This window comes from Oratosquilla oratoria, chromosome 27 (genome assembly GCF_046742065.1).
Source record: "Oratosquilla oratoria isolate Oo_2021 chromosome 27, ASM4674206v1, whole genome shotgun sequence".
NCBI lineage: Eukaryota > Metazoa > Arthropoda > Malacostraca > Stomatopoda > Squillidae > Oratosquilla > Oratosquilla oratoria.
In genome coordinates, this window is record NC_134803.1 from 47,487,954 (window position 1) to 47,511,340 (window position 23,387).

At 45.9% G+C, this 23,387-nt stretch overlaps 2 protein-coding genes across 3 annotated transcripts in view; both read left to right on the forward strand.

The window, feature by feature from the left end:
• The window catches only part of capt (adenylyl cyclase-associated protein 1), a 74,197-nt gene that overhangs the window by 35,598 nt on the left and 15,212 nt on the right, over window positions 1-23,387 (forward strand). The window lies entirely within an intron of this gene.
• On the forward strand, window positions 12,174-16,990 carry LOC143040016 (uncharacterized). The gene is made up of 2 exons (XM_076210549.1): window positions 12,174-12,392; window positions 13,957-16,990. The coding sequence occupies exon 2, from the start codon at window positions 14,562-14,564 to the stop codon at window positions 16,692-16,694; it is 2,133 nt and encodes a 710-aa protein (XP_076066664.1). The 5' UTR covers window positions 12,174-12,392; window positions 13,957-14,561; the 3' UTR covers window positions 16,695-16,990.

Sequence of the window (23,387 nt, forward strand, 5' to 3'; positions counted from 1 at the left end):
GGAAATCTCGTCTTCTCTTCCTCCCCCACTCTCTCCTCTTCCTCGCTCTACCCCTCCTCTCTCTCTCTCTCTCTCTCTCTCTCTCTCTTTCTATATATATATATATATATATATATATATATATATATATATATATATATAAAAATATATATATATATATATATATATATCCCATCCTCTCCCTATCTCTCTCTCCTCTGAAAGAACGCGGTGGAGATGGATAGAATAGATTGACAGTAGCCATAGCGAAAGGTGTTGCCACCCGGTAGATAGGGGGTTCATCTGGCCGGAGTGCCACAGAGGTGAATAAGAAATAGAGAAAAAAAGGTAAAGTGGCACTCTCTATGGAAAGTGACCAGCACACCCTTATGGCACTGACTCGGCGTTCTTCCTCCTCCTCCTGCTCCTCCTCCTCCTCCTTCTTCTGCCCCATCTACCTTTTCTTCTACCTCTCCTTCTAACACTTCTTCTACCTCATCTTCTACCTCTCCTAACTTCTACCTCATCTTCTACCTCTCCTAACTTCTTCTACCTCATCTTCTACCTCTTCCTATACCTCTCCTTCATCATCATCCTCTTCTATCTCTTGTTCTTCCTCACCCTCTTGTACTTTTTCCTCTCCTTCGCAATTGTCACAATTCACGTTTGATAATGGTGTCCTGTCCCCGTTCGCCCCTCCCTCGTCCTGTTGTGCGCCATTGTGCTTTCATTTATGTCCTCTGGTCGCTTTGTTGGCTGCCCATCCACGTCCTCTCCTTGCTCCCTCCTTCTTCAGTGGGGCTCGTCGCCGGTTCCGCGGTTGCCAACAATCGCCAGACGATTTGTTTCGGTGTGATGTCAACATGGTCAGGAACGGAACACAATAGTTTTGCTCAAACTTCTTGAAGGAGTCGACACTGATTGAACATTCGTGACGTTTTATATTTTTGTTATAACTTTACTAATTTTGTCGACAGATTTTACTTTAATCTCTTTTTATTTATTTTTATTTGTTTTATTTATATATTTTTTTAAGCTTGAGGGTCTTAATTTTTTCTTGTTCGTTGGTATTTCACGTCATTTTTGTGAGTGTCTTGTGCATTTAATAGAACACGTATTCTGAAGAAGCCAATGTTTTAAGGAATAGAAGTCTCGCCCGGCAAAGCAGCAGAACCTGTGCTTGGAGTGCCGAGGTCTCTGATACCGGGAACCGGGGTGGATTTAAAAAAAAAAAAAAAAAAAAAATATATATATATATATATATATATATATATATATATATATATGTGTGTGTGTGTGTGTGTGTGTGTAAGGGGAGTAGGAAACGCAGGAGTCTTAGTCTTGAGTTTATTCCTGACTAGTTTCGCGACACTCAAGACTAAGACTCCTGTGTTTCCTCCTCCACATACGTCAACCTGTCAGAAAAAAAAGAACAACACTCATTAGTAATGATAAAGCTGAAAGGAGGGCAATCATGAATTTCTCTGAAGCCATCTTACCGGTTGCTACTTTTCCTGTTATTCTTGTTCCCCCTCAGGCTATTTCATTCGCCTTCGCGGCACCCCTCCCCCCAGTGGAATGAAAAGGATTCATCTAGTCTCCATTAACCCCCCCCCCCTTCCATACCGGGTGATACTCTTCCTCTGGCTGCCGCCAGGCGATTCCATTCGCCCCCGTGGCACTGGCACGTGGTGTGCCAGAGGTTCGTCCAAGATGGCGTCAATAAACTTGCTGACCTCATCAACGAGAAAGCTCTTGTAATCCTGTCGAGCTGCATCAGAAGTAGTTATTTATTGTGTTTATTTTTATTGTGTTTATTTATTTGTGGATTTTGAGGCTGTGGAACTCTCTTCCTTCTATCCTTTTCCGTCTATGACTAGGGCTCGGCTTCATTCCAGTAAAAGACGAATTTTGAAATCAAATTTATTATTACTATTATTATTATTATTATTATTTGGGGGGCGGACATTTAATCTATGTATATATATATATATATATATATATATATATATATATATATATATATATATATATATATATATATAATATATAATTTTTCTCCGCGACTTCAAGTAGGTGGACAAAAATGTAACTTTCACGATGAGTCTTGCAGTCGTGCAAGATAGTTTTTGGTTTTTATCTGTGTATATATTTGTTTGTTTATAGGTCTGTGATGTCGACAGTAGGGCGCGTTATTCATAATAAACAGATCCTAGATATATTTAATTATTTTTGATTAGTAATGAGATGATTATTTCCAGCTTGTAAAGGTGTTCTATCGATGATAATAAAATCGCCTGACGGCAGACAGAACAGAAAATTTGTCCCACCTTGTAGTAACCTTGTGTTCAACAACACCAGAGGATTTTATTCAGCAGAAGAGGGAACTCTAGTCAGTATATACCCTCGTCGATGGGTCGAGGCTCCTTTAGGAGGCTGAGGAAGAAGAGGAGGAGATGGAGGAAGAAGAGGAGGCGGAGGAAGAGGAGGAGGAGGAGGAAGAGGAAGAGGTGATACACAACACATGACATGAGATAAACTGCAGCCAAGGACAGGTCGCTTTGCAAACCGTGTGTTTTCAGACTTTGGAGTCTTGTGATGTGAATGAAGAACAGGGGATGGGGATACTTTGTGTTTTTGTAAAAGTCATTCTTAATGTGTGAATATTTGTGACCAGAATTAATCCAACGCAGTTTACCATTAATACAATCTAACCAAACCCAAACGTAACCTAATGCAATATAACCCAAATTTAAACTCGACCTAACCTAACCTAACCTAAACTAAGCCAACTCAACCCAACCCAGCCCAACCTAACTCAACACAACCCAAATCCAAACTCAGCTAACCCAACCCAACCCAAACCAACCCAACTCAAACTAACCTAACCCAACTTAAACCATCTTTACTCAACCAAGACCGACTGTCATTATCCGCCCCAATAAATTTTGTGTTGAGTGTATGTGTACATGACACAAGACGCCCACTCGTCTGCCTCACAATAAGGTCACTAAAGTCTGTAGACATATTGGAGGGATTAAAGCCTCCCCCCTCCCGTCCCTCACTACAGAAGGATGGAAGGTTGGGGGGGGGGTACCACGGAGATGAATGAAATCGCCTGGCTCCTGCTAGAATAAAGGGAGAAAGGTCACTCAGTATGTAAGAGGTTAATTGAGAACATAAGAATGAAGGAGACTGGAAGAGACCATAAGGCCTACACTAGGCAGTTCCATGCCCATTACCATCTGTCATTCCCATCCATAAAGCTGTCTAATTCTCTACTAGTTAGTTTCCATATCACAGGGGAGATTTTTCAGATAAGGAGATGCTCTAGAAAGGAAGATGTTGAAGTATTGGTAGTCTAGATAAAAGAGATGTCTACGGATGATCTGCTTGAAGGCAGTGGCCTTGGAGCGGGGTGGGAGTGGGTGGTGGAGGGGGGGGGTTCTGTTGGTAAAAGTGCCTCTTCAGGCCTGCCAAGAGCCGCAGAGGGATTTGAGGTAGAAGTTCTTTCGTCTTAGTAACCGTTGAGGCTGCTGGCCGCCGCAGCTTTCTTCGCGGTCCCGTTTTCCTTCCTTTAGGGGAAGTCTCCGCGTGGGGCGAGACCCGTCGCCGTTGTCGTCGTCTTATTCATCGTCCTCTCTACAGCCTCGTCATCTGAGACTTCGTTCGGTTTCAGGAATTTTTCAGGACGTTACTAAAGCCATGACTAAAGTTGGTGTCATATATCAAAACAACTTAGGGAGAGAGAGAAAGAGCACTATGAGAGCTACATCTGCTCCACATGGAGAACTGGGCCGCAGATGTCACTGTTGAGATACGGCAGTCGGAGAGCTTTAGCTTCAGCCGCTCGTCGCTGAAACTGAAACGTTGACCGCCACCGCAGCTGTGGCGGGGTTGAAATCTTCACTTTAACCGCAGTGTGTGTGTGTGTGTGTGTGTGTGTGTGTGTGTGTGTGTGTGTGTGTGTGTACGTGTGTGTGTATGTGTGTACGTGTGTGTGTATGTGTGTGTGTGTGTGTGTGTGTGTGTGTGTGTGTGTGTGTGTGTGTGTGTGTGTGTGTGTGATGAACAGCACCTTAGTATCGTACATCATTTTGTCTGAGATGTCTTTACCCTGTCGGTCTACAACAAGGTTTGCCCCCCTTATGACCTTATTACAACGGAATACTACATTACACGAAGAATCCCAGAAACGTACTGGTGAAGGGCCTTTGTTCTCCCTCCTCCCCCATCACCTCCTCCATCACCTTCTCTTCCTCTTCTTCCTCCTACTTCTCCTCTTCCTCCTCCTTTTCTTTCTCTTTTTCTTCCTCCTTTTCCCCATCCTCCTTTCTTTTTCCTCCGCCTCCTCCTCTCCCCCTTCCTCCTCTCCCACTTTCTCCTTCTCTTCCTCCTTCTCTCCCTCTTCCTCCTCCTCCACTCCCTCTTCCTCCTCCACTCCCTCTTCCTCCTCCACTCCCTCTTCCTCCTCCACTCCCTCTTCCTCCTCCTCCACTCCCTCTTCCTTCTCCCCTCCCTCTTCTTCCTCCTCCTCCTCTCTCTTCCACCTTCCTGCTTCGCCTGCTACTCCTCTCCTCCTCCTCCTCCTCCTCCTCTTCCTCCTCCTCTTCCTACTCCTCCGCCTCATCTTTCCCCCGTTCCCCCTTCCTCCAAGTTTCCCTCTCAGAATCGATGGGGGAATGAGGCGTCCTTCCCACTAGGCTGAATAAGATCACCTGGCAGCAGTCCGTACGATTAATAAGCAAAACTACGTCACTCGTTACCAGGTGAATCAACATTTTACGTCATCTCGACGGAGTTTAGGATTTTAACCCAGGATGGATAAGTTGCTTTGATAGGAGTAAGAATGTACATAAAACGAACACTCCTCCAAACGGGTAAATCCCCGCCTCCTCTTCCCACCTACGTCACGGGTAGCACTCTGACCTATAGTGTGCCAGGTGGCCCTGAGGGCAGTCCATTCACCTCCGTGGCACTCCCTCACTCGATACCGAAGAGGTTATATGCACCCGCTTCCCTTCTGTACCGGATGCCACTCTTCCTTTTATCCTGCTTGCCGCCAGACGATTTTATTCGCCCCGTGGCACTGTTTCTGTAGCAACGGGGCTGTCCATTCCTGGGGACCTTTCCCACTCTCTCTCCAGCAGACGGACCCTATCTTGGGCGACCGACGCAGGGTTTTTTTTTTTTTTTATTCCCTCGTGATCCAGTAACCTTTGGCTTTCTTGTCGCGTGCGGGCGGATAGGGGCGGTGGTAGCAGCCCCCCCCCCCTCTCTCTCTCTCTCTCTCTCTCTCTCTCTCTCTCTCTCTCTCTCTCTCTCTCTCTCTCTCTCTCTCTCTCTCTCTCTGTGTGTGTGTGTGTGTGTGTGTGTGTGTGTGTCTTTTGCCCTCGCACGCACAATGGCCCAGCATAATACTGATTAGCAGTAAGAACATAATACACTAACGCGTAATCTGAAGGTAAATAGAACTGTAAGAAGGAATAAAATCAAAGTGAATATTAAATGTACATCCCCCCCTCTCCCCACTCTATATTGTGCATCCATGTCTGATCAAAGAGAAATCAAGCTTTATGAGGTCGATGGAATGTGCAGGCATAACTTACTTGTGTGTGCACAACCGCATTCGAGGCCCCTTCCCCCTCCCCCTCCCCTCTTCCCCTCTCCCCTCTTCCCCTCTCCCCTCTTCCCCTCTCCCCCTTCCTTCTTCCCCCTCCCCCTCTCCCCCTTCCTTCTTCCCCCTCCCCCTTCCTTCTTCCCCCTCCCCTCTTCCCCCCTCTCCCCTTTCCCTCTTCCCCCTCCCCTTTCCCCCCCCTCCCTGCCTCCCCTATAGGCTTGTAGACCAGAGGGGCTCTCAGCCTGAGGCTACACGTACCCGGCACAAAACCTTAGCCTACAAGTCCTCAGACACACAGTTGAATGAAATAAATTGGCAGCGGCAAGAATAAAGAGAGTAAACGTAAAATGAAGGGTGTCACACACACACACACACACACACACACACACACACACACACACACACACACACACACACACACACACACACACACACACACACACACACACACACACACACACACACACACACAGGCACACACACACACACAGGCACACACACACACACACCTACAGGCACACACACACAAAGGCACACACACACACAAAGGCACACACACACACAAAGGCACACACACACACACGCGCGCACATACACCACACACACGCACATACACCACACACACGCACATACACAACACACACACACAAACACGCACATCACACACACACACGCACACACACACACACACACACATCACACACACACACGCACGCACACGCACATCATACACACACAAACACACGCGCACACACACAAACACACACACACACACACACACACACACACACACACACACACACCAATAGAATAGCCCAGTGCCAGCCAGAATAGAATGACAATAGAACTGTATAGATTGTGCGACAAATACCAAGCGAGTCTCTCCCCCAACCCCTTTGTCCCTTCGCTCACCTGAGTAAAATCGATTTACCGCAATAAAACACGTCGAGTTTGTCATTGTACACATTGGACCGAGTGCCGCAGTGTCTCAGATGATTCTACCAACAGCGAAGTTCTTAGAACAAGATCGATTTTTTGAGATGGGAATGGATGCGGGATCTTAGAGAGGGAGAGAGAGAGAGAAGCAGAGAGAAAGCAGAGCATACTGCTTGCCGACCCCATGATGACCAGCACGACCTCCTTCGTTGGGTTTTGTTTTGCGTCGCACGAGGTCGTCCTTCCCCTGGAAGCTGTAGGTCGTCTTCACCAAACATGATCAGAAACTTGGCCAGTCAGTGTGCTGATTCTTAGGCAGACACTGATGCCATGCTCACGTCCCACTTTTAATAGTATTACACGCTAGCTGAGCGGGTTAGGGCGCCGTTATTTGCGGCGAAGGTCAAGGGGGTGGTGGTTCGAATCCTGCACCGGCGAAGTTGAACCAAGGGCATGGTTAATTAAATTCCACGATACATAGTCCTCTGTGAGGGGCACCGTCCTAGCCTTCCGGTAGGGGGGAGGGGAGTTTGTGACGTTAAACCATATCATCACATATATTTTACACTACTTTTATTCACTGCCCGTAAATGAAATGGAAGAGTAGGGTGTGTGCTGTGTATTGTAGGGTATAGTGATATGTACAATCACGAGCAAAGGTATTGACCCACACAGAATTTTTCATTATACAAATATCAGATTCTTTGACGACTTTTCTTTTTTTGTCTATTCAAGAAGAATACCTAAATGTGAGATAAACACTGTATAAGAAACTAAATCACATACACGACCCCCACCCCCAAAAAAAAAAAGTAAAATAAAATGAAGAGGACGTTGTGAGGACTGTAGCGTAGGTCAAGACTTTTGTTCTTGACTGTATATGTATCCTTATCCATACACTGATGCTCGTGTACCTGCGAAGCTGTATTCAACTTCCTAGTTACCGAGGAAGGGGAAGGGTGCCACGGAGATGAATAAAATCGCCTGGCGACAGGCTGATTAATAGGAAGAGTGCCACCCAGATTTAGTAACCATGTAGTGAATGCAGAAACAATTGGTTGTTTTAAAAAAAATGTATATATAACTTTATGGATAGGGATGACAGGTGGTAAGGGACATGGAACTAACTAGTGTAGGCCTTATGGTCTCTTGCAGCCTCCTCCATTCTTATATTCTTATGTAATCGAATTATGTTGTAACCCCGTCGCTATGAAAGGGGCGCCACGGAAATGAATGGAATAGCCTGGTGGGAACGGAAATGAAAGGGAATATGCCACCCGGTAATGAAAGTGTTCTTTGGTTCCCAGCGTCTGACTATCGTGGAGTAGTTCCAGTTGCAAACTGTGGCACTCCAGCTGAGTTCCAAGAGCCTCAAGGTTCAGGGTAGCAAGTGCCCCTCTGGTGTTACGTGACGCTACTGGTAATGCTACCACCTGGGCCCACCTGGTCCACCAACTGGTCCGCCATCTGGTCCACCACCTAGACCGACATCTGGTCCGCCGCTGTGTCTATTGTCTTTTGTTTTTTGCCGTGCAGAGGGGTGTGCCTGCGCAGCGACAACTGGCCCAAATGCCAAGGCCCAGCTTCCGAAGACGACAAACCGTTTGAAGGTCACATACTTGAACTGAATTGCTTGTGAAGCTGAATCTAGGTTATGATTGAACCTGGGCTTAGAGAGAGAGAGGGAGGAGGGAGGAGAGAGGGAGGGAACACTTAAGAGATTCCCTCAACCGCTTAGCATCTAGATATATATTCCAAACCGGAACCTTAAGATTTCGAGGCGTCAGCCAGAACAAAATAACGAAAGTGAACGTTGGGCTTTGAGGGTTTGAGTAACCGTAACTGTGTTGATTTTAATATTCTAGTGTCCCCAGACGCTTCCCTTTAAACAAAATTAAAATCTGGTTTTAGTGGGTTAAACCCTACTGGGCCCCAGAACCATCTGGTGCTGAAGGAACCTCGTACACCTGTAAGTCTTGGTCGCATCTGGTCTTTCTGAGGACTCTTCTCCGCCTTTTCACGGTCATTCCTCTTAACCCATTCAACTCCGATGACAAGATGTCTTGTCATTTGGTCAAATAAAAAAAAAATCATAAAACACCAAAATGTTTGATCAAACACCAGAAAAATATGACGTCAATCCTCGCTTCGCTCGCAGCGAAGTGAGGACTGACGTCATATTTTTCTGGTGTTTGATCAAACATTTTGGTGTTTTATGATATTTTTTTTTATTTGACCAAATGACAAGACATCTTGTCATCGGAGTTGAATGGGTTAAGGGAGGTTCTTCAGCCTCTCTCCCGTTTTCTATGCTTTCGCAAGAGTCCATCAACATGTCCTCCACAAGGGGAGGAGGCTCTGGAACTCTCTTCACCCAGATCATTTTCGTATAACTATTCGTTCAAAAAGGAAATCTCGAAACACCGGTACATTGAATTTGTATACTCTTCGTTCTGTCTTTTATGTGTAAATGTAAAAATAATTGCAATTCGCAATTTTGCGGTCCTGTTCATATACGGTTGTTCATGTTTGGCATAACCGCAAAATATCCAATGAAATGCTGTGTCGGGACAGAATTGCATCGGGGAAGGGGAGAAGAATGCGCCTCGGCAGAACCGGACCATTAGCGCTGTACATTTTCATTTGTAAACTTCCTGTCAGTAAACATGGATATAAAGTATTAAAAAATAATTGGTAAACGGTTCACTGGTCACAGCAACGAGGAGGGGAGGAGGAGGAAGAGGAAGTAAAGGAGGTGATTTCTCCGGTACATTGTGAATCTGGTCTCATCCTCTTACTCTGCTCTTCTTCCTCCTCCTCCTCCCTCTTCTCCTCCTCCCTCTTCCTCGACCTCTCCCACCTCCACCTCCTCACTCGCCCTCCCTCCTCCTCCTCCTCCAGGTCCTCCTGTCTCGCCCTCCCTCCTCCTCTTTCCTCTTCCTCTTCCTCCTCTTCCTCTTCTTCCTCAAGTGTTGTGGGTGTGCGTGACGGATGCTTGTTGGCACATCCGAAGCAGATGGGAGGCGGTGCCGTTGTCGCCGCCGCCTCCACCGTTGTTTGTTTGCTGCTTCGAATTTCACGAAGAAATCGTTGCGAGTCGTCGAGAATAATTATCAAAACTTGAGAAACCAAAACGACACGGAGCTACCTCGATCGAAAAAAAAATATATATATATGAGGACGTGGGTAGACGAAGAGTTGACCCATATATGTGTGCATGTGTGTGTGTGTATGTATGTATATATATATATATATATAATATATATATATATATTATATACCGATTTAGCTTCACTGTGATTACTGTTCTCTTGTGTATTACCATGAATTACAATGACAAAAGTGAATAGCATAAAATGAAATATCGGGAGGAAACCTTTTGGTCTTATATCGAGGTCGGATGCTGGAAATAAAATAACAAAGAATAATCTGTATAGAATCGTGATGCTACACCGACTCGCCGTCTAGAAAGGGCAACGAATCCATATGGTAAGCCCAATACATCCCCAAGCCTCCATACGCATTTTTTTTTTTTTCTTCCCTCCATGAAACAAACCCTCTACTCTGGGGAACAAATGAACAAATACATACAAACAAGTTAAAAAAAATCCTCTGTTCGCTGCACGGGAAATAAAATTCCGTACACCCGTATTGTGTACATTACCGATGAATTATGATGGAGCAGATGCTGTCGGCATTGTATGTTTGTACGCGCTCTTGAATATGGGCACAGTTAACTTTTAAGAGTGCATTCTAGCGTTTGGGGCGGAAGAGAAATTCATTTCTCATCAATGCACCTCCCCCTGTCTCTCTCTCTCTCTCTCTCTCTCTCTCTCTCTCTATATATATATATATATATATATATATATGTGTGTGTGTGTGTGTGTGTGTGTGTGTGTGTACAACACTGAATGGGTCCCAGTGAACAGATATACATTTATATTAACCACAATACACTTTGATTTTAAACCATCAACATCGAGAGACTCACGGAGGCCAACATGCAGAAATTGAAACGTATATATATATATATATATATATATATATATATATATATATATATATATATATATATATATACATGTGCAAAGTAGACCACTTGGAAAAAGAAACTAACGAAGCAGAGCGCTTTCGTATATTACATCTTGTTGCACTGAAGATGTAATATACGAAAGCGCTCTGCTTCGTTAGTTTCTTTTTGCAAGTGGTCTACTTTGCATAAGTGAACACACGTACCCGTGTTCTTATTAGCATATATATATATATATATATATATATATATATATATATATATATATATATATATAATATATATATATATATATATATATATATATATATATATATATATATATATTTATTTTTTTTTAGAAGTTCCGCCATGGGATACGAACCCTGACCCGTGCGTCGATAATCACGAGGCCAGGGTCAGGGTCAGGGTTCGTATCCCATGGCGGAACTTCTAAAAATGTTCAATCTGTCTTAAGAAACATACATATATATATATATATATATATATATATATATATATGTATATATATATATATATATATATATATATCTCGTCTCCAATCCTTTATCCTGCTGTCCAGATATCTGTTAACACTGTCAAGACACCTGATCGTGATTCTCACATCCGCTCCTCGCAGGTATGATGTGGAGCCCACTTGGTCTTCATTGGAATAAAACCACAGATGGATCGAATATATCTGGTGCACTCGCTTGCCAGATTGGTTGACCATATGCCCAGTTCAAGTGACTTTTTTGTGTGTGTGTGGGGGGGTGACATCTGCGTTTCCCAAAAATTCCTGTTATGGATCCTTCCCCACCTCCCTTTCCTATTTGATCAGGTTTGAATGTATGGGGCTCACCCCCTTCCCCGTCCACTTCACCCCTTCCCCTCCCCGTCCACTTCACCCCTTCCCCTCCCCGTCCACTTCACCCCTTCCCCTCCCCGTCCACTTCACCCCTTCCCCTCCCCATCCACTTCACCACTTTCCCTCTCAGCCCTCCTCACCTCTTCCCCTCCCCGTCCACTTCACCCCTTCCCCTACCCATCCACTTCACCCCTTCCCCTCCCCATCCACTTCACCCCTTTCCCTCCCCGTCCACTTAACCCCTTCCCCTCCCCGTCCACTTAACCCCTTCCCCTCCCCGTCCATTTCACCCCTTCCCCTCCCCGTCCATTCCACCCCTTCCCCTCCCCATCCACTTCATACCAACGATCTCGACAGCTTCCCCGTGCTCATTTAGTGGAGGATAACTGAGAAACGGGACAAACTGATAATGGTTCGAATGGTTATGGGAACACTCAATATTTCTCATAATTGTTAATAGTTCCTTAAATGACTTGTGTAGGGGTTTCCCTCGGCTGAATAAAATCAGCTGGCAGGTCGTCAGAATAGGCTCTCACTGGGTTCCTCGAAATGGGCTATAATAGCACAATAATCACTTGCCCCCCCCATAAGAAAAAAGAAATATCCCACAAAGGTTTTTGATGCGCGCGCGCACACACACATACACACACACACACACACACACACACACACTCACACAGTCAGTGTGGAAACACTGCTGTAGTACAACCAAGTGGATACATACCCACTTATTCCACGCCCCACACACACACCCACTTCTCTCCCGTCCTCCATCTATCACCCTGTTTAATGAGGAGGCCTCCCGCACTCCCCCGCGCCACGCCGCGCCCACCCTCTGGAACGAGTTCGGTGGCGGTGAGCGGGGTGTTCGCTGTGTGCGGAGCGTCGAAAGTGTGCCGCGCCAGAATGTCCGAAGACGCGATCGGCGCTGGTCGGCTGCGCGAACTTTAGCGGGTTGCCCACTGACTACTGCAGAAGTAGTGCGTGATCTCTTGCATCACTTGTGTCGGATGGTCGAAATGATTGCTGTATCGGATGTGCGAATTGAACACTGTGTCGGATGTGCAGAAGTGTGTCATGTTTTCTGAACCGGTTTGTGTGTGTCGTGTACCGTGCCGGAGTGTTTGAGCTCTGTGTTGTGGGTTGACAGCTGATAACGACACCTCGGGCGTCGTCTTTGGGGTTGCCCAGGTGCGTGAGGAGGACAGGTGACAAGGCCCACCCAGTGACTTCGAAATTGATTTTGAAATCGGTTAAATGTCGAAGAAAGAAAGTTGAAAATAAGTGCAATCAGATTCACAAAAGCAGAGTGAATAAAGTTGTGTACATGTTTTGGCGTGCACGATGGTGCCCTCGTTAAGGCTACCATTTTAAATCGATATATATATATATATATATATATATATATATATATATATATATATATATATATATATATATATATATATGGAAGACGCAACACTTCTCTAAAGTCGTTACGCCTATCTCGTATCATAGTTGTTTAAGTGTAAATTGATCATGTTCAAGAAGGTTGGTCTAAGTCTGTCATAAGGGAAGGAAGGAAGTCGTTTGTGGTCGCCTTTAGGACTGACCGTTAGCTGAGGCGGGAATGGTGTGCGGGGGTTCATGAGAGACCTAGATGTCGAGACACCCTTTACCAAGGTTCTTCTTGCCAAGTATGAAGAACACAGTTCAAGTGTTCCGAAGTTTCTCTCGTGTCAAATGTGAACGTGAACTTGGAGTGCCAAGAGGACAGGTGGCACTGTTGTCAGAGGGTCATGTGTATTAAGTGCTCGTGATGTCCCGGACGTACGGGACACGAGGTCGATCCCAGCCGTCGGATATTAGTTTGTATGACCCATAACAAACTCACTAAAACTTCCATCATAACCTTCGGTTTGGGGCTGACAGTCTTAACCGTGGGGCTCACTGTAAAGGGCCATTTACACGGTCAAACAGTTTGACAAACCCGGTTTGTCAGACAAGTGTTTGAAGTGATGTTTGACCGTGTGAATGGGGTATTTGGTCGTCAAACACGTTTGCCGAACGTGTTTGACAACCAAATACCCTATTCACACGGTCAAACATCACTTCAAACACTTGTTTGACAAACCGGGTTTGTCAAACCGTTTGGCCGTCTAAATGCCCCTTAAGAATGATTGAGTACGAGTAGGCGATGTTTCCATGGAGGTGCGGGGTGGGGGGAGCGTGGTTTTAGTAATGGAGCACCGCAGACCATCCTAACATTTCGAAGTGGTTGTGATGATGATGTGTTGAACGCTGCGCACGGATGATAACCCGACAAATCTCGATTTTTTTTTATTTCCTTCACTATTTATTCACTGGTTGATTTGTTTTATGTTTTTGCTCCGACGTGCGTGTGCCGTGCAATAATTGATACGTCCTGCAATGTGACAGGAAATCAATGTTAATTCACAGCGGTTTTACATGATCAGGATTTATATTTTTGTCAATAACCAACGATTCTATCAGGAAAAGTGGATTTTTTTTTCTTCAAAAGATAATATTTCCCCCCTGTTTTAGGTTGCGAAATGTGAAGCGAATGATATATGACATGGTAAAGTGAGCGAGAGATTGTGTGTAGTGCTACCAGTGACGAAACCTCAAAGAAAGAAAAATCGAAAATGAAAGTGTGCGTGTGCGTTCACTAGATACGTACCGTCCTGGTTAGTGACAGTCACTGTTCTCATCTGTAATTGTCGCTTCGTTTGACATCCCTGAGACCTTCCCCCCCTCCCTCCCAACCCCTTTCTCCCAACCAAGGGGGCCAACAGACCGTGGTGAACCTCCCAGGGGAGAGTGGTCGTCTTTGCTTGAAGGCACATGGTCACGTGACCCGGAAACGTGTGGACCAAAGACATGAACCGCTAAAGATGGGGGTGGTCACTTCCGCACCTCCGCGCGTGCGCAATTCAATAGCGTGTGCGCAGAGCGGCCCCAACCCCCTCCACTGACCATTGAACTCTTGTTCAGACTCTGTGAACGCAAACACTTTGAGTATCCTTGTTCATGCAGACGTGCATGTAAGTAGAGAACTTTGATCAACCTATAAGTATCTTCATCGCCATTTGACACTGTTTCATCTGTCTTGTGTATCAAGCTTTTCCAAGAAGCCCCCGGCCATCGACATGGGACCCTCGCCCTCGAAGGACATGGACAGAAGGGCGAGGTACAGGGACGCCTCTGGCGCCCCAACCGGAGGCAGCGGAGGAGGAAATGGAGGAAAGGTTGGAGTGGAAGGTACAGCCCATCGAGGAAACCAGAGTTGTAATTTGAGTGGGAAGGAGTGGAGTAGTAGACAAGGTGCTTGTAGTCATAGTGGTAGTGGTAGTCGAGAGCGTGGTAGGCCCGTGGACGCTAGGGGTTATTACATAGGAGGAGGAGGAGGAGGAAGAGAACAGCACGACAGAACGGACACGACTACTACAGACCGAAGGAACGACGCTGGCAAGACCAACGGTAAATACGTAAGTAGACGAACTACTGACAACCGGAGAGTAACTTCGAGCCAGGGCGGCAGAGATCTCGGAGGTCGCAAGGTCGAGACCCGCACCCCGAGGACGGGACAGACCAGAAGTCCCCTGAACGCCCACGACCTGTGGGGTGTGAACGGCGGCAGGGTCGAGAACAAGGGCGAAGGCGACGGCAGGAAGATCGTAAGCAATGGGATACTCCGAAGTCGACCCCAGCGGGATTCGGAAGGACGAACTGCGTCTGACTCTACGGATGACGAATTCACCTCGGGAGATGTTCTCTCCGACTCTTCGGTGTCCGTCTGCTCGGCTTGCTCTTGCGCCGAGTGTGAGGACCATCGCGGAGGTCGGATGATCGTGCAAGGGACGCGTCGAAGAGGGGACAGGAGAAAGAAGGGAGAAGGCGGGGGCGGGGGCGGCGGCACCGGAAGGAACACGACCTCTGCCACTTTGCGCCAGCCTCCCGGTGGTGACAGCACCAGAGAACTCTGGAGGAGCCTTGAGGAAGCTCTCGAGGGACTTCACGAGTACAACCGAGGCCCCTTCCCTAGGGGTCTGAGTGACGAGAGACCCCCTCGAAGTGAAAACAAAGTGACGAGGAGCGATGATAACCGAAGAAGTACGAGGTACAACAACCGAAGTGGCTATCGAAGTGAAAGAGAGGAGAAGGAAAATAGGTGTGGGGAGGTGAGGAGCGGTTACAGGAGCGAGAGAGAGGACAGGAGTGACCGAAGACACGACGCCACGAGTGGGTACAGGTCGGAAAAGGAGGAAAGGAGAACAAAGTCGGGTTCTGGTGGCAACGGCGCCATCAGCGGCACAAAGACCATAAGGAGCATCGGGAAGAACGTGACCATACGCGAGGATCCCTCGCACAGGAACCAGTCCAGCGACCGAAGACGTGAAGTGTGTCATCTCCGAACGTTTTCCTCCAGAGAAAGCGACGAAGATGCAGAAACCGAGCCTTGCTTGTTGGCATCCACTTCAGCAGTCCCGGATGTCGGCTACAAGCGAGGAGGAACCTTGAGGAGTTCGAGGAGAAGTCGTGGCTCCTTCAGGAGGAGTTCGGAAAAGGAAACGTGTGTACACGAATCAGTTTCTCCTCGAATTTCCCACGACAACTACCGGCACGAAGACCCGTGTGGCCACGGCGTCCCGGCCACGGGCCAAGAACTGGACTGCTCGCCCAGCTACGAATGTGACCATCACCAGAACCACCGAGCGTCACCCTGTCCGTACGAACACGGCAACTATGACGCGAGCCACTGCCGCTACGTGACCTCGGGGGAACGGTGTGACGTTGCCGAGTACGAAGACTCTCTGGTCCCTCACGTCTGCCGGCAGCCCTTGGAGCTCCCTCTCCCCCCGCGAGACTTCCCAAGTGACTCTCGACACCAGAATGACTGTGACCTCCCCAGACACTGCCCAGAAGTCTCGCACTTTCCTCGCCGTTACACCGAGGACACGTCCACGTCTCGACAATACCACGAGGACTTCCATACCCCCATAGAGTACACGTCCCCGTCCTACGCCTCCCGACTCTACCAGAAAGACTCGAACACCTTCACCCGTGACGACGACGACGAGGACCAAATAATACCGACCGTGAGACACAAGACGCCCATCGACTACAGCCCCTTCCGGGAGATATACTTTGCTGAAAACGCTGAGACAGAGAGCGCGAGAGGCGGATACCACTGGGGCCGCGGTGTCCGGGCCTCTGTCGAGAGGCTGGAGCAGCTGGGGCGAAGGGGAGAACGCAGACAAGGTAGCGCAGGAGTTGTGTAGTTTGTCTTGCTTGGTTTAGTGTAAAACCACAAAGTATGTATGTACTCGTACTTATGTATGTAGGCTACACGTAATATCAAAAGCTGAAAGCGCTTGTAAGTGTCGGATCACAACGCGTAGCTCGTAGAGTAAAAAGAGCTATATTTGGTCACCATTGTACCTTGAGCAGATGTTAAACTACCCATTATATATTACTTTGCCTTTGTAGAAGGAGATAGCACATTTCAGAGGCTTTGCGCAGGGATTTTGCGCAAAGTTCTGTAGGTCTGTTTCAATATATTTTTTCCAGGTCTGTTTTATTTGTTTGATTTATTTTTACGCTAATGTATGGAAACTGTCGTGAGGTTACTGTGTGGTATGTTATTATTGCGTATCTATGATTGTGTACGTCGTTGTTGTCTTCAACCATTTGTACCATTTGTATTGGGGTTCAAATTGTCGCACAACTTCATTTTATTCAAACATTTGATAAAAACAAATTTACTAATAATTAACTTAACCTAGTTTGTATTATCAGGGGGAAAGGTCGTGGTCAAGGTGTGTTAACGAAATAGGTCAAGATTGAGTTATGGCAGTTAAGTTAGCGTCGGCTTAACGAGGTAGGGGGAAACTTGAGTTAGGGCAGTTACGCGTAAACATGTTTGTGACTTGTGCGGAAAAGGGGACGTTCCGTGTAACTCCGCACACTGTAGAGCAAGTTTGGATACGATTTAATGTTTGTGTTTATCCTTGAAAATGTGTAATAATTGTAAAAAGGCAGTTTTTAGATGCAAAACTCGGGAAATTTCGAATTAAAAGTAGATTAAATTAATTTGTAACAAGCTCCGTGAACCCCTTTTTATAAATGAATTTTCTTCATCCATTAAGTACCGTGTCTGTTCATTTTAACTTGGCGGACGATTGTTGGAAAACAATTGATATCGTTCATTGAGATAACAATCCTGATGAAACCCACACACTTGCACGAGGAAAAAAAAAAAGATAGAAAAAATGAAAAAGGAAAATAGAATCTGAGAATTCCAGAGCTGCCAGTTCAAGTGAAGAGACGGATTTGGTGCGACTCAAGGCTGAGTACCGTTGGAAGAAAACTCGTCAGTAAACAAAGGCTCAGAGAGACAGTTGACATTCCTTGTGTCGCGATGTGGGGAGGGAGAGAGAGGGAAGCGGAGTGGAATAATGAGAAATAGATAACTATTGAAACATTCTCCTCTCCTCTCCTTTCCTTCGTCTCCCCTCTTTCTCCTCTTTTCTTCCCACCTCGTCCCCCTCCTCTCTCAAATATATGAACACCATATATATATATATATATATATATATATATATATATATATTTATATATATATATATATATGTGTGTGAGTGTGTGTGTGTGTATGTATCTATATATCTTCGTCCCCTCCTTCCTTCTCCTCTCCTTCCTCCCCTCCCCTTCCTTTCCCTCCCTTTCCTTTCCCTCCCCTTCCTTTCCCTCCCCTTCCTTTCCCCCTCCCTCCCTCTTTCCTTTCCTCCTGCCGATGGTCTCCCTTGATTAGGCTCTGTCACTCTTGGCGTAGCGGACAGAAAGGAAAAGCGAGGGGACGGACGATTCCGTCCTAAACTCTGGAGACAGAAGGGTAAAGGTCGTCGTCGTCGTCGTCGTCGTCGCGCCGAGGGACCCCCAACCAGAGTTTCTCTCTCGACGCCGCCGCCAGTCGGCGAGTAAGTGGTGTGACCAGAAGAGGAGGAAAAAGTGATAGAAAGTGAGATTTGATGGTGAGATCTGAGTAAAATCGGATGATTGAAATCAAAGTGTAGCAAGAGGTCAGGCCATTTGTGGAAGGAAATATATGTATATGTGTGTGTGTGTGTATATATATATATATATATATATATATATATATATATATATATATATATGACGTAAGGAGTAGGAAACACAGGAGTCTTAGTCTTGAGTTTATTCCTGACTAGTTTCGCAGGTATGCTTTTTCAAAGGAATGGGTTTACAAACGTGCTGTGGGCATTATATACTCGTACATGGGGTGGACCTCACTACCTCCTCGTGTTACCATAGTTGGTTACGAGTGTGAACATTATATTGTGGCTAATGTAATAATGATAAAGTTTTACAATTAAATATGATGACAACACTAATAACAAAGAGGAGGTAGTGAGGTCCACCCCATGTATATAATGCCCACAGCCCGTTTGTAAACCCATTCCTTTGAAAAAGCATACCTGCGAAACTAGTCAGGAATAAACTCAAGACTAAGACTCCTGTGTTTCCTACTCCACTTACGTCAACCTGTCAGAATGTCTCAACAAATATATATATATATATAATGGCATCGTGTAGGGGCGTGCAATTAGCCAGCCAAGGTCTATACAAGAGCAGGTCCTTTTACTTTGGATCTAAAATTAACTATATGATGTCACGGGAAGGTGCGACATGCATTAGACAAGTGAAATGTACAACGCCTTCTCATGGCATATTGTTAATTAACCTTGCAAAGTGAATTGACCTGTTCTTGTCTCGACCTTGGTTGAAGTTCACGCCCGGTATGTAATCACGAGCAAAAGTTTTGACCCAAGCAACAGTTCTGTTTTTTATATCATCGAGTTGATATATTTTGCTATGTACTATTGAGCAGTTAGACCATTTTCTTGAAAAAGTAAAACGGGTTTCTGAAAAAAAAAATGGGCATAGGTTTGATCTAGGATGGTGATTACGCATGAGCAGATGGGACCTTGTTTCTAGAAACTACAGTGCCTGCAGCTAGGAACTTGGCCAGTTGCTGCAACTCTGGTCTGGTCGCACGTGGGGACGACAAAACATAAAACCCGAGATGATTGACATTTTTTTTATATATTGTTATTGGCTGCAAGCACGCAGCAAACCCCGGGATTCGAACTCACGACCACCTGCTCATAAGTTCGACATTGTATCCGCAGGCTACCGCGCGGCCCTCTTGATCATTCGTGGCCCCGAATCTGGCCCCCCTCTCCCTCTTTATTAGCATCTTGCTCCTCGCTGAATGAAATCGCCCAACATGAGTCAGTACGAACAAAGAATAATCGAAGCAAAGTTGCGTGATTCACCATTGTCTTGGATCACATGTTGGACTTGTGATTGCCAGCTATTTCCCTCCCGGAAGAGAGCTCAGAGCTCGTATATGACCGATCTATGGGTAATGCTGTGTGTGTGTGTGTGTGATTCACCATGGTCTTGGATCACGTGTTGGACTCGTGATCGACAGCTATTACGCTCCCGGATGTGTGTGTGTGTGTGTGTGTGTGTGTTTGTCTGTTTATGTAAATATGTTTAGCAAATTGCAGTATACAGAAAGGGATCAACAATTGTATGTTTCTGTCTCTTACTATCCAATTTGTCATACTTAGCTTCAAACACATGAACACATGACGGTTCCAACGGTCTAAATACTAGATTTAGATTTGAATTATTCTGTTGTTCCAGCTTGGATTATATAACCTAAGATATTACAACTATTTGTGTGTCTGTATGGGAAGCTTCAAGTCCTATATGCATTTAATCGTTCTCAATTTGTTCTCGTGGCCTCTTAATTAAGATATTTCTTTGTCAATGTTGTTGTCTATCCCCTTTAGCGAACTGAGTACTGTAATCATATCGCATCTTTCTCTTCGATCATTTAGTGTGTGTATGTGTGCGTCCGTGCCTGTGTGTGTGATTCACTATGGCCTTGGATCACGTGTTGGACTCGTGATCGACAGCTATTTACCCTCCCGGAAGAGAGCTCAGAGCTCGTATATGACCGATCTATGGATAATGCTGTGACCTTACACGCACACACCCAACTCCCCGCCCACGAGAATTGGAGTAACGACTCGCAGCGCAGCGATACTGAAATTATTTCAGCCCTGGGCGCTGTAGTGGCGGTTGCGAACACTACCACTGCGCCATCTAGTCGTGTGTGTGTGTGTGTGTGTGTGTGTGTGTGTGTGTGTGTGTGTGTGTGTGTGTCAGGAGACCAGTGTGTATTTTGTATGTGAATAGAAAAAAAATCATCATCCCTTTGATAGAACGAGATTAAAAACGAAGAATCGTCCGTGTTTGCTCACAATATTATCTTTGTGCGAGTCATTTCTAGTGAATTTGCAAAAAAAAAAAAAAAAAAGGCCGACATTAGCCTTCTGTCGACCTTTGGGCTCAGATTCGTGATCGGTCTGGGAGGTTCCGTTGTAAAGAGGACGTGAATGTCGATCGCGAACGAGACTCCTGCAACGTAGGTCGATTTTCCTATAAGGGAAAGCGAAGAATTTGAGCCTTAGCGATCCACTCGGGCCGATGACGAAGTCGAAGTTTCCGATTATATATGAATGGCGTGGGTGTGGTTAGGGAATGATTGTGTGTGTGTGTGTGTGTGTTTATATATATATATATATATATATATATATATATATATATATATATATAATATCACAACTGAAACCCCAGTCGGAGCAGAAAAAAACCTGAAACTGTGTCTATATATTTCGATTGTAAACTACAGTCCTCTTTAGTAGTACAGAAACAGAGAAGGGTGCTATACTTATATAGCACCCTCTTACAAAAAGAGGGACAGGGGAAATACTAAAGGACTCCTACTCTGTCTTGAGTGGTGACTTAGGAAACATGAGCTGTAGGGTCAGGTGGAAGATGCCTGTTGATGATGCTGGGGATGAAAGCTCCTGAAATGATGTCAGGAGACCAGTGTGTAGTTCGTGAAGCTAGTCCAAGGTGCGTTCAGCATGGGACTCCTTCCCCCTGTGCGAAAATCGAAGTCTTCAGCGGAAGTGGTTCATCTCCTCGTCCCAGACTTTACAGTTTAGTCAGAAGTTGTGCAAACAAGCAAGACCGGATGGGAGATTGCTTGTAAAACGCGCGCGCGCACACTCACACACACGCACACACACACACACACACATACACACACATACACACACACACACATTATGGGCGTATGGATATGTCAAACAATAGTTTTAAAGCCCAACAAATATTTAATCAAGATATATATATATATATATGTATTAAGATAAAATGTGAATGACGCTTGTCTGACCTAGTATTGGAACTGTACTAGTTATTTTCTTTAATAGTCTGATTGCAGACTGCATCCATTATTGTCCCCTTTCCACCAAACTCGCTCCCTTACGCTTTTTTTTTCCACCTCGCATTACTCCACCCATAAACAGGTTGAACAGCCATGGTGACATTACATACCCCTGCCTCCAACCAATGTTTACCTCGAACATCTCTCCCCCTCTCTCTCTCCACAGCATCCTTCTACCAATGCCTATCTTATACTCCGACCTCAGCCTTAGGAACCATAAAATCTGGGATCAGGAAATATTTGGTAATCCTTTCTAATCTCCTTTCTGATCCTTTCTTAGGCCCGCTTTCTCCACGGTGTCTCCTTCATCCTGCTCTACCCTACCTACTTTCTCCACTTCTACAGTCTTTTGCAAAAACTCCCTCCCCTCCCCCTCCTTTCTGGGTCTCGTGTTCTACATCTATTGGTAATTTCCCTTCCCATGCTATTTTCTCTTTCTTCCCGCTAACAGCATCAAATACATGCCCAAGACGAATTGCCAAGCTATGTCAGTTTAATGCCCCCCACCACCACCACCACCACCATCCCACACATTTTCGGGTGAGATGCATTTTCAGTGGTACCTTATTCACTAAATTTTGTGGAGCCTTCTGCTTGTACGGAGTGACCCTAAGACACTGTCATCATCAATGTATCTCGTATATCGATGATGAGTTGTTTCCCCTGCTCGACATTAGGGATGTCCCAGTTAGCTTGAGATGTAATTTGGCATTTGTGTGGAGTGATCGGACAACTAAAGAATCGAGTTTTAGGGTCTCGGGGACCAACTGTTTTGTCGCACCAAGGAACAAATTTCACTATCAGGTTAAGAACATTCACCAACTTTTTTGTTGCCTCGATTAAAAAGTTGTGGATGCCATACTTTTTCCAGGCAGTAAAACGGGTTTCTTATCCAAAGAGAACACAAAGCATTTAGAATTGTGGTGCTCTTTGAGGAACAGCGTTCATTTCACCAAACTCATATGTTGCAAGACTTTTGCAACTCTGGCCGCAGAGGGGTTGCCATAATAAAAAAGTATAAAGAAAAAATAAATAATTAAAGTACCATCTGGCAATAAACGGTTAGTGCACAGACCCTTCACTTTGAGTCATAGGACTGGAACGGTGAACTTTTGGCACCGTCGCTTACACACACACACACACGCACACACACACACACACACACACACACACACACACACACACACACACACACACACACAAAACCTCCCCCACACCTCCCCCCCACACAACTTCCCCCCACACACATAACCTCCCCACACACACACACAACCTCCTTCCACACACAACCTCCCCCCCACACACAACCTCCCCCCACACACAACCTCCCCCCACACACAACCTCCCCCCACACACAACCTCCCCCCACACACACAACCTCCCCCCACACACACAACCTCCCCCCACACACACAACCTCCCCCCACACACACAACCTCCCCCCACACACACAACCTCCCCCCACACACACAACCTCCCCCCACACACACAACCTCCCCCCACACACACAACCTCCCCCCACACACACAACCTCCCCCCACACACAAACTCCCCACAAACACAAACTCCCCACAAACACAACC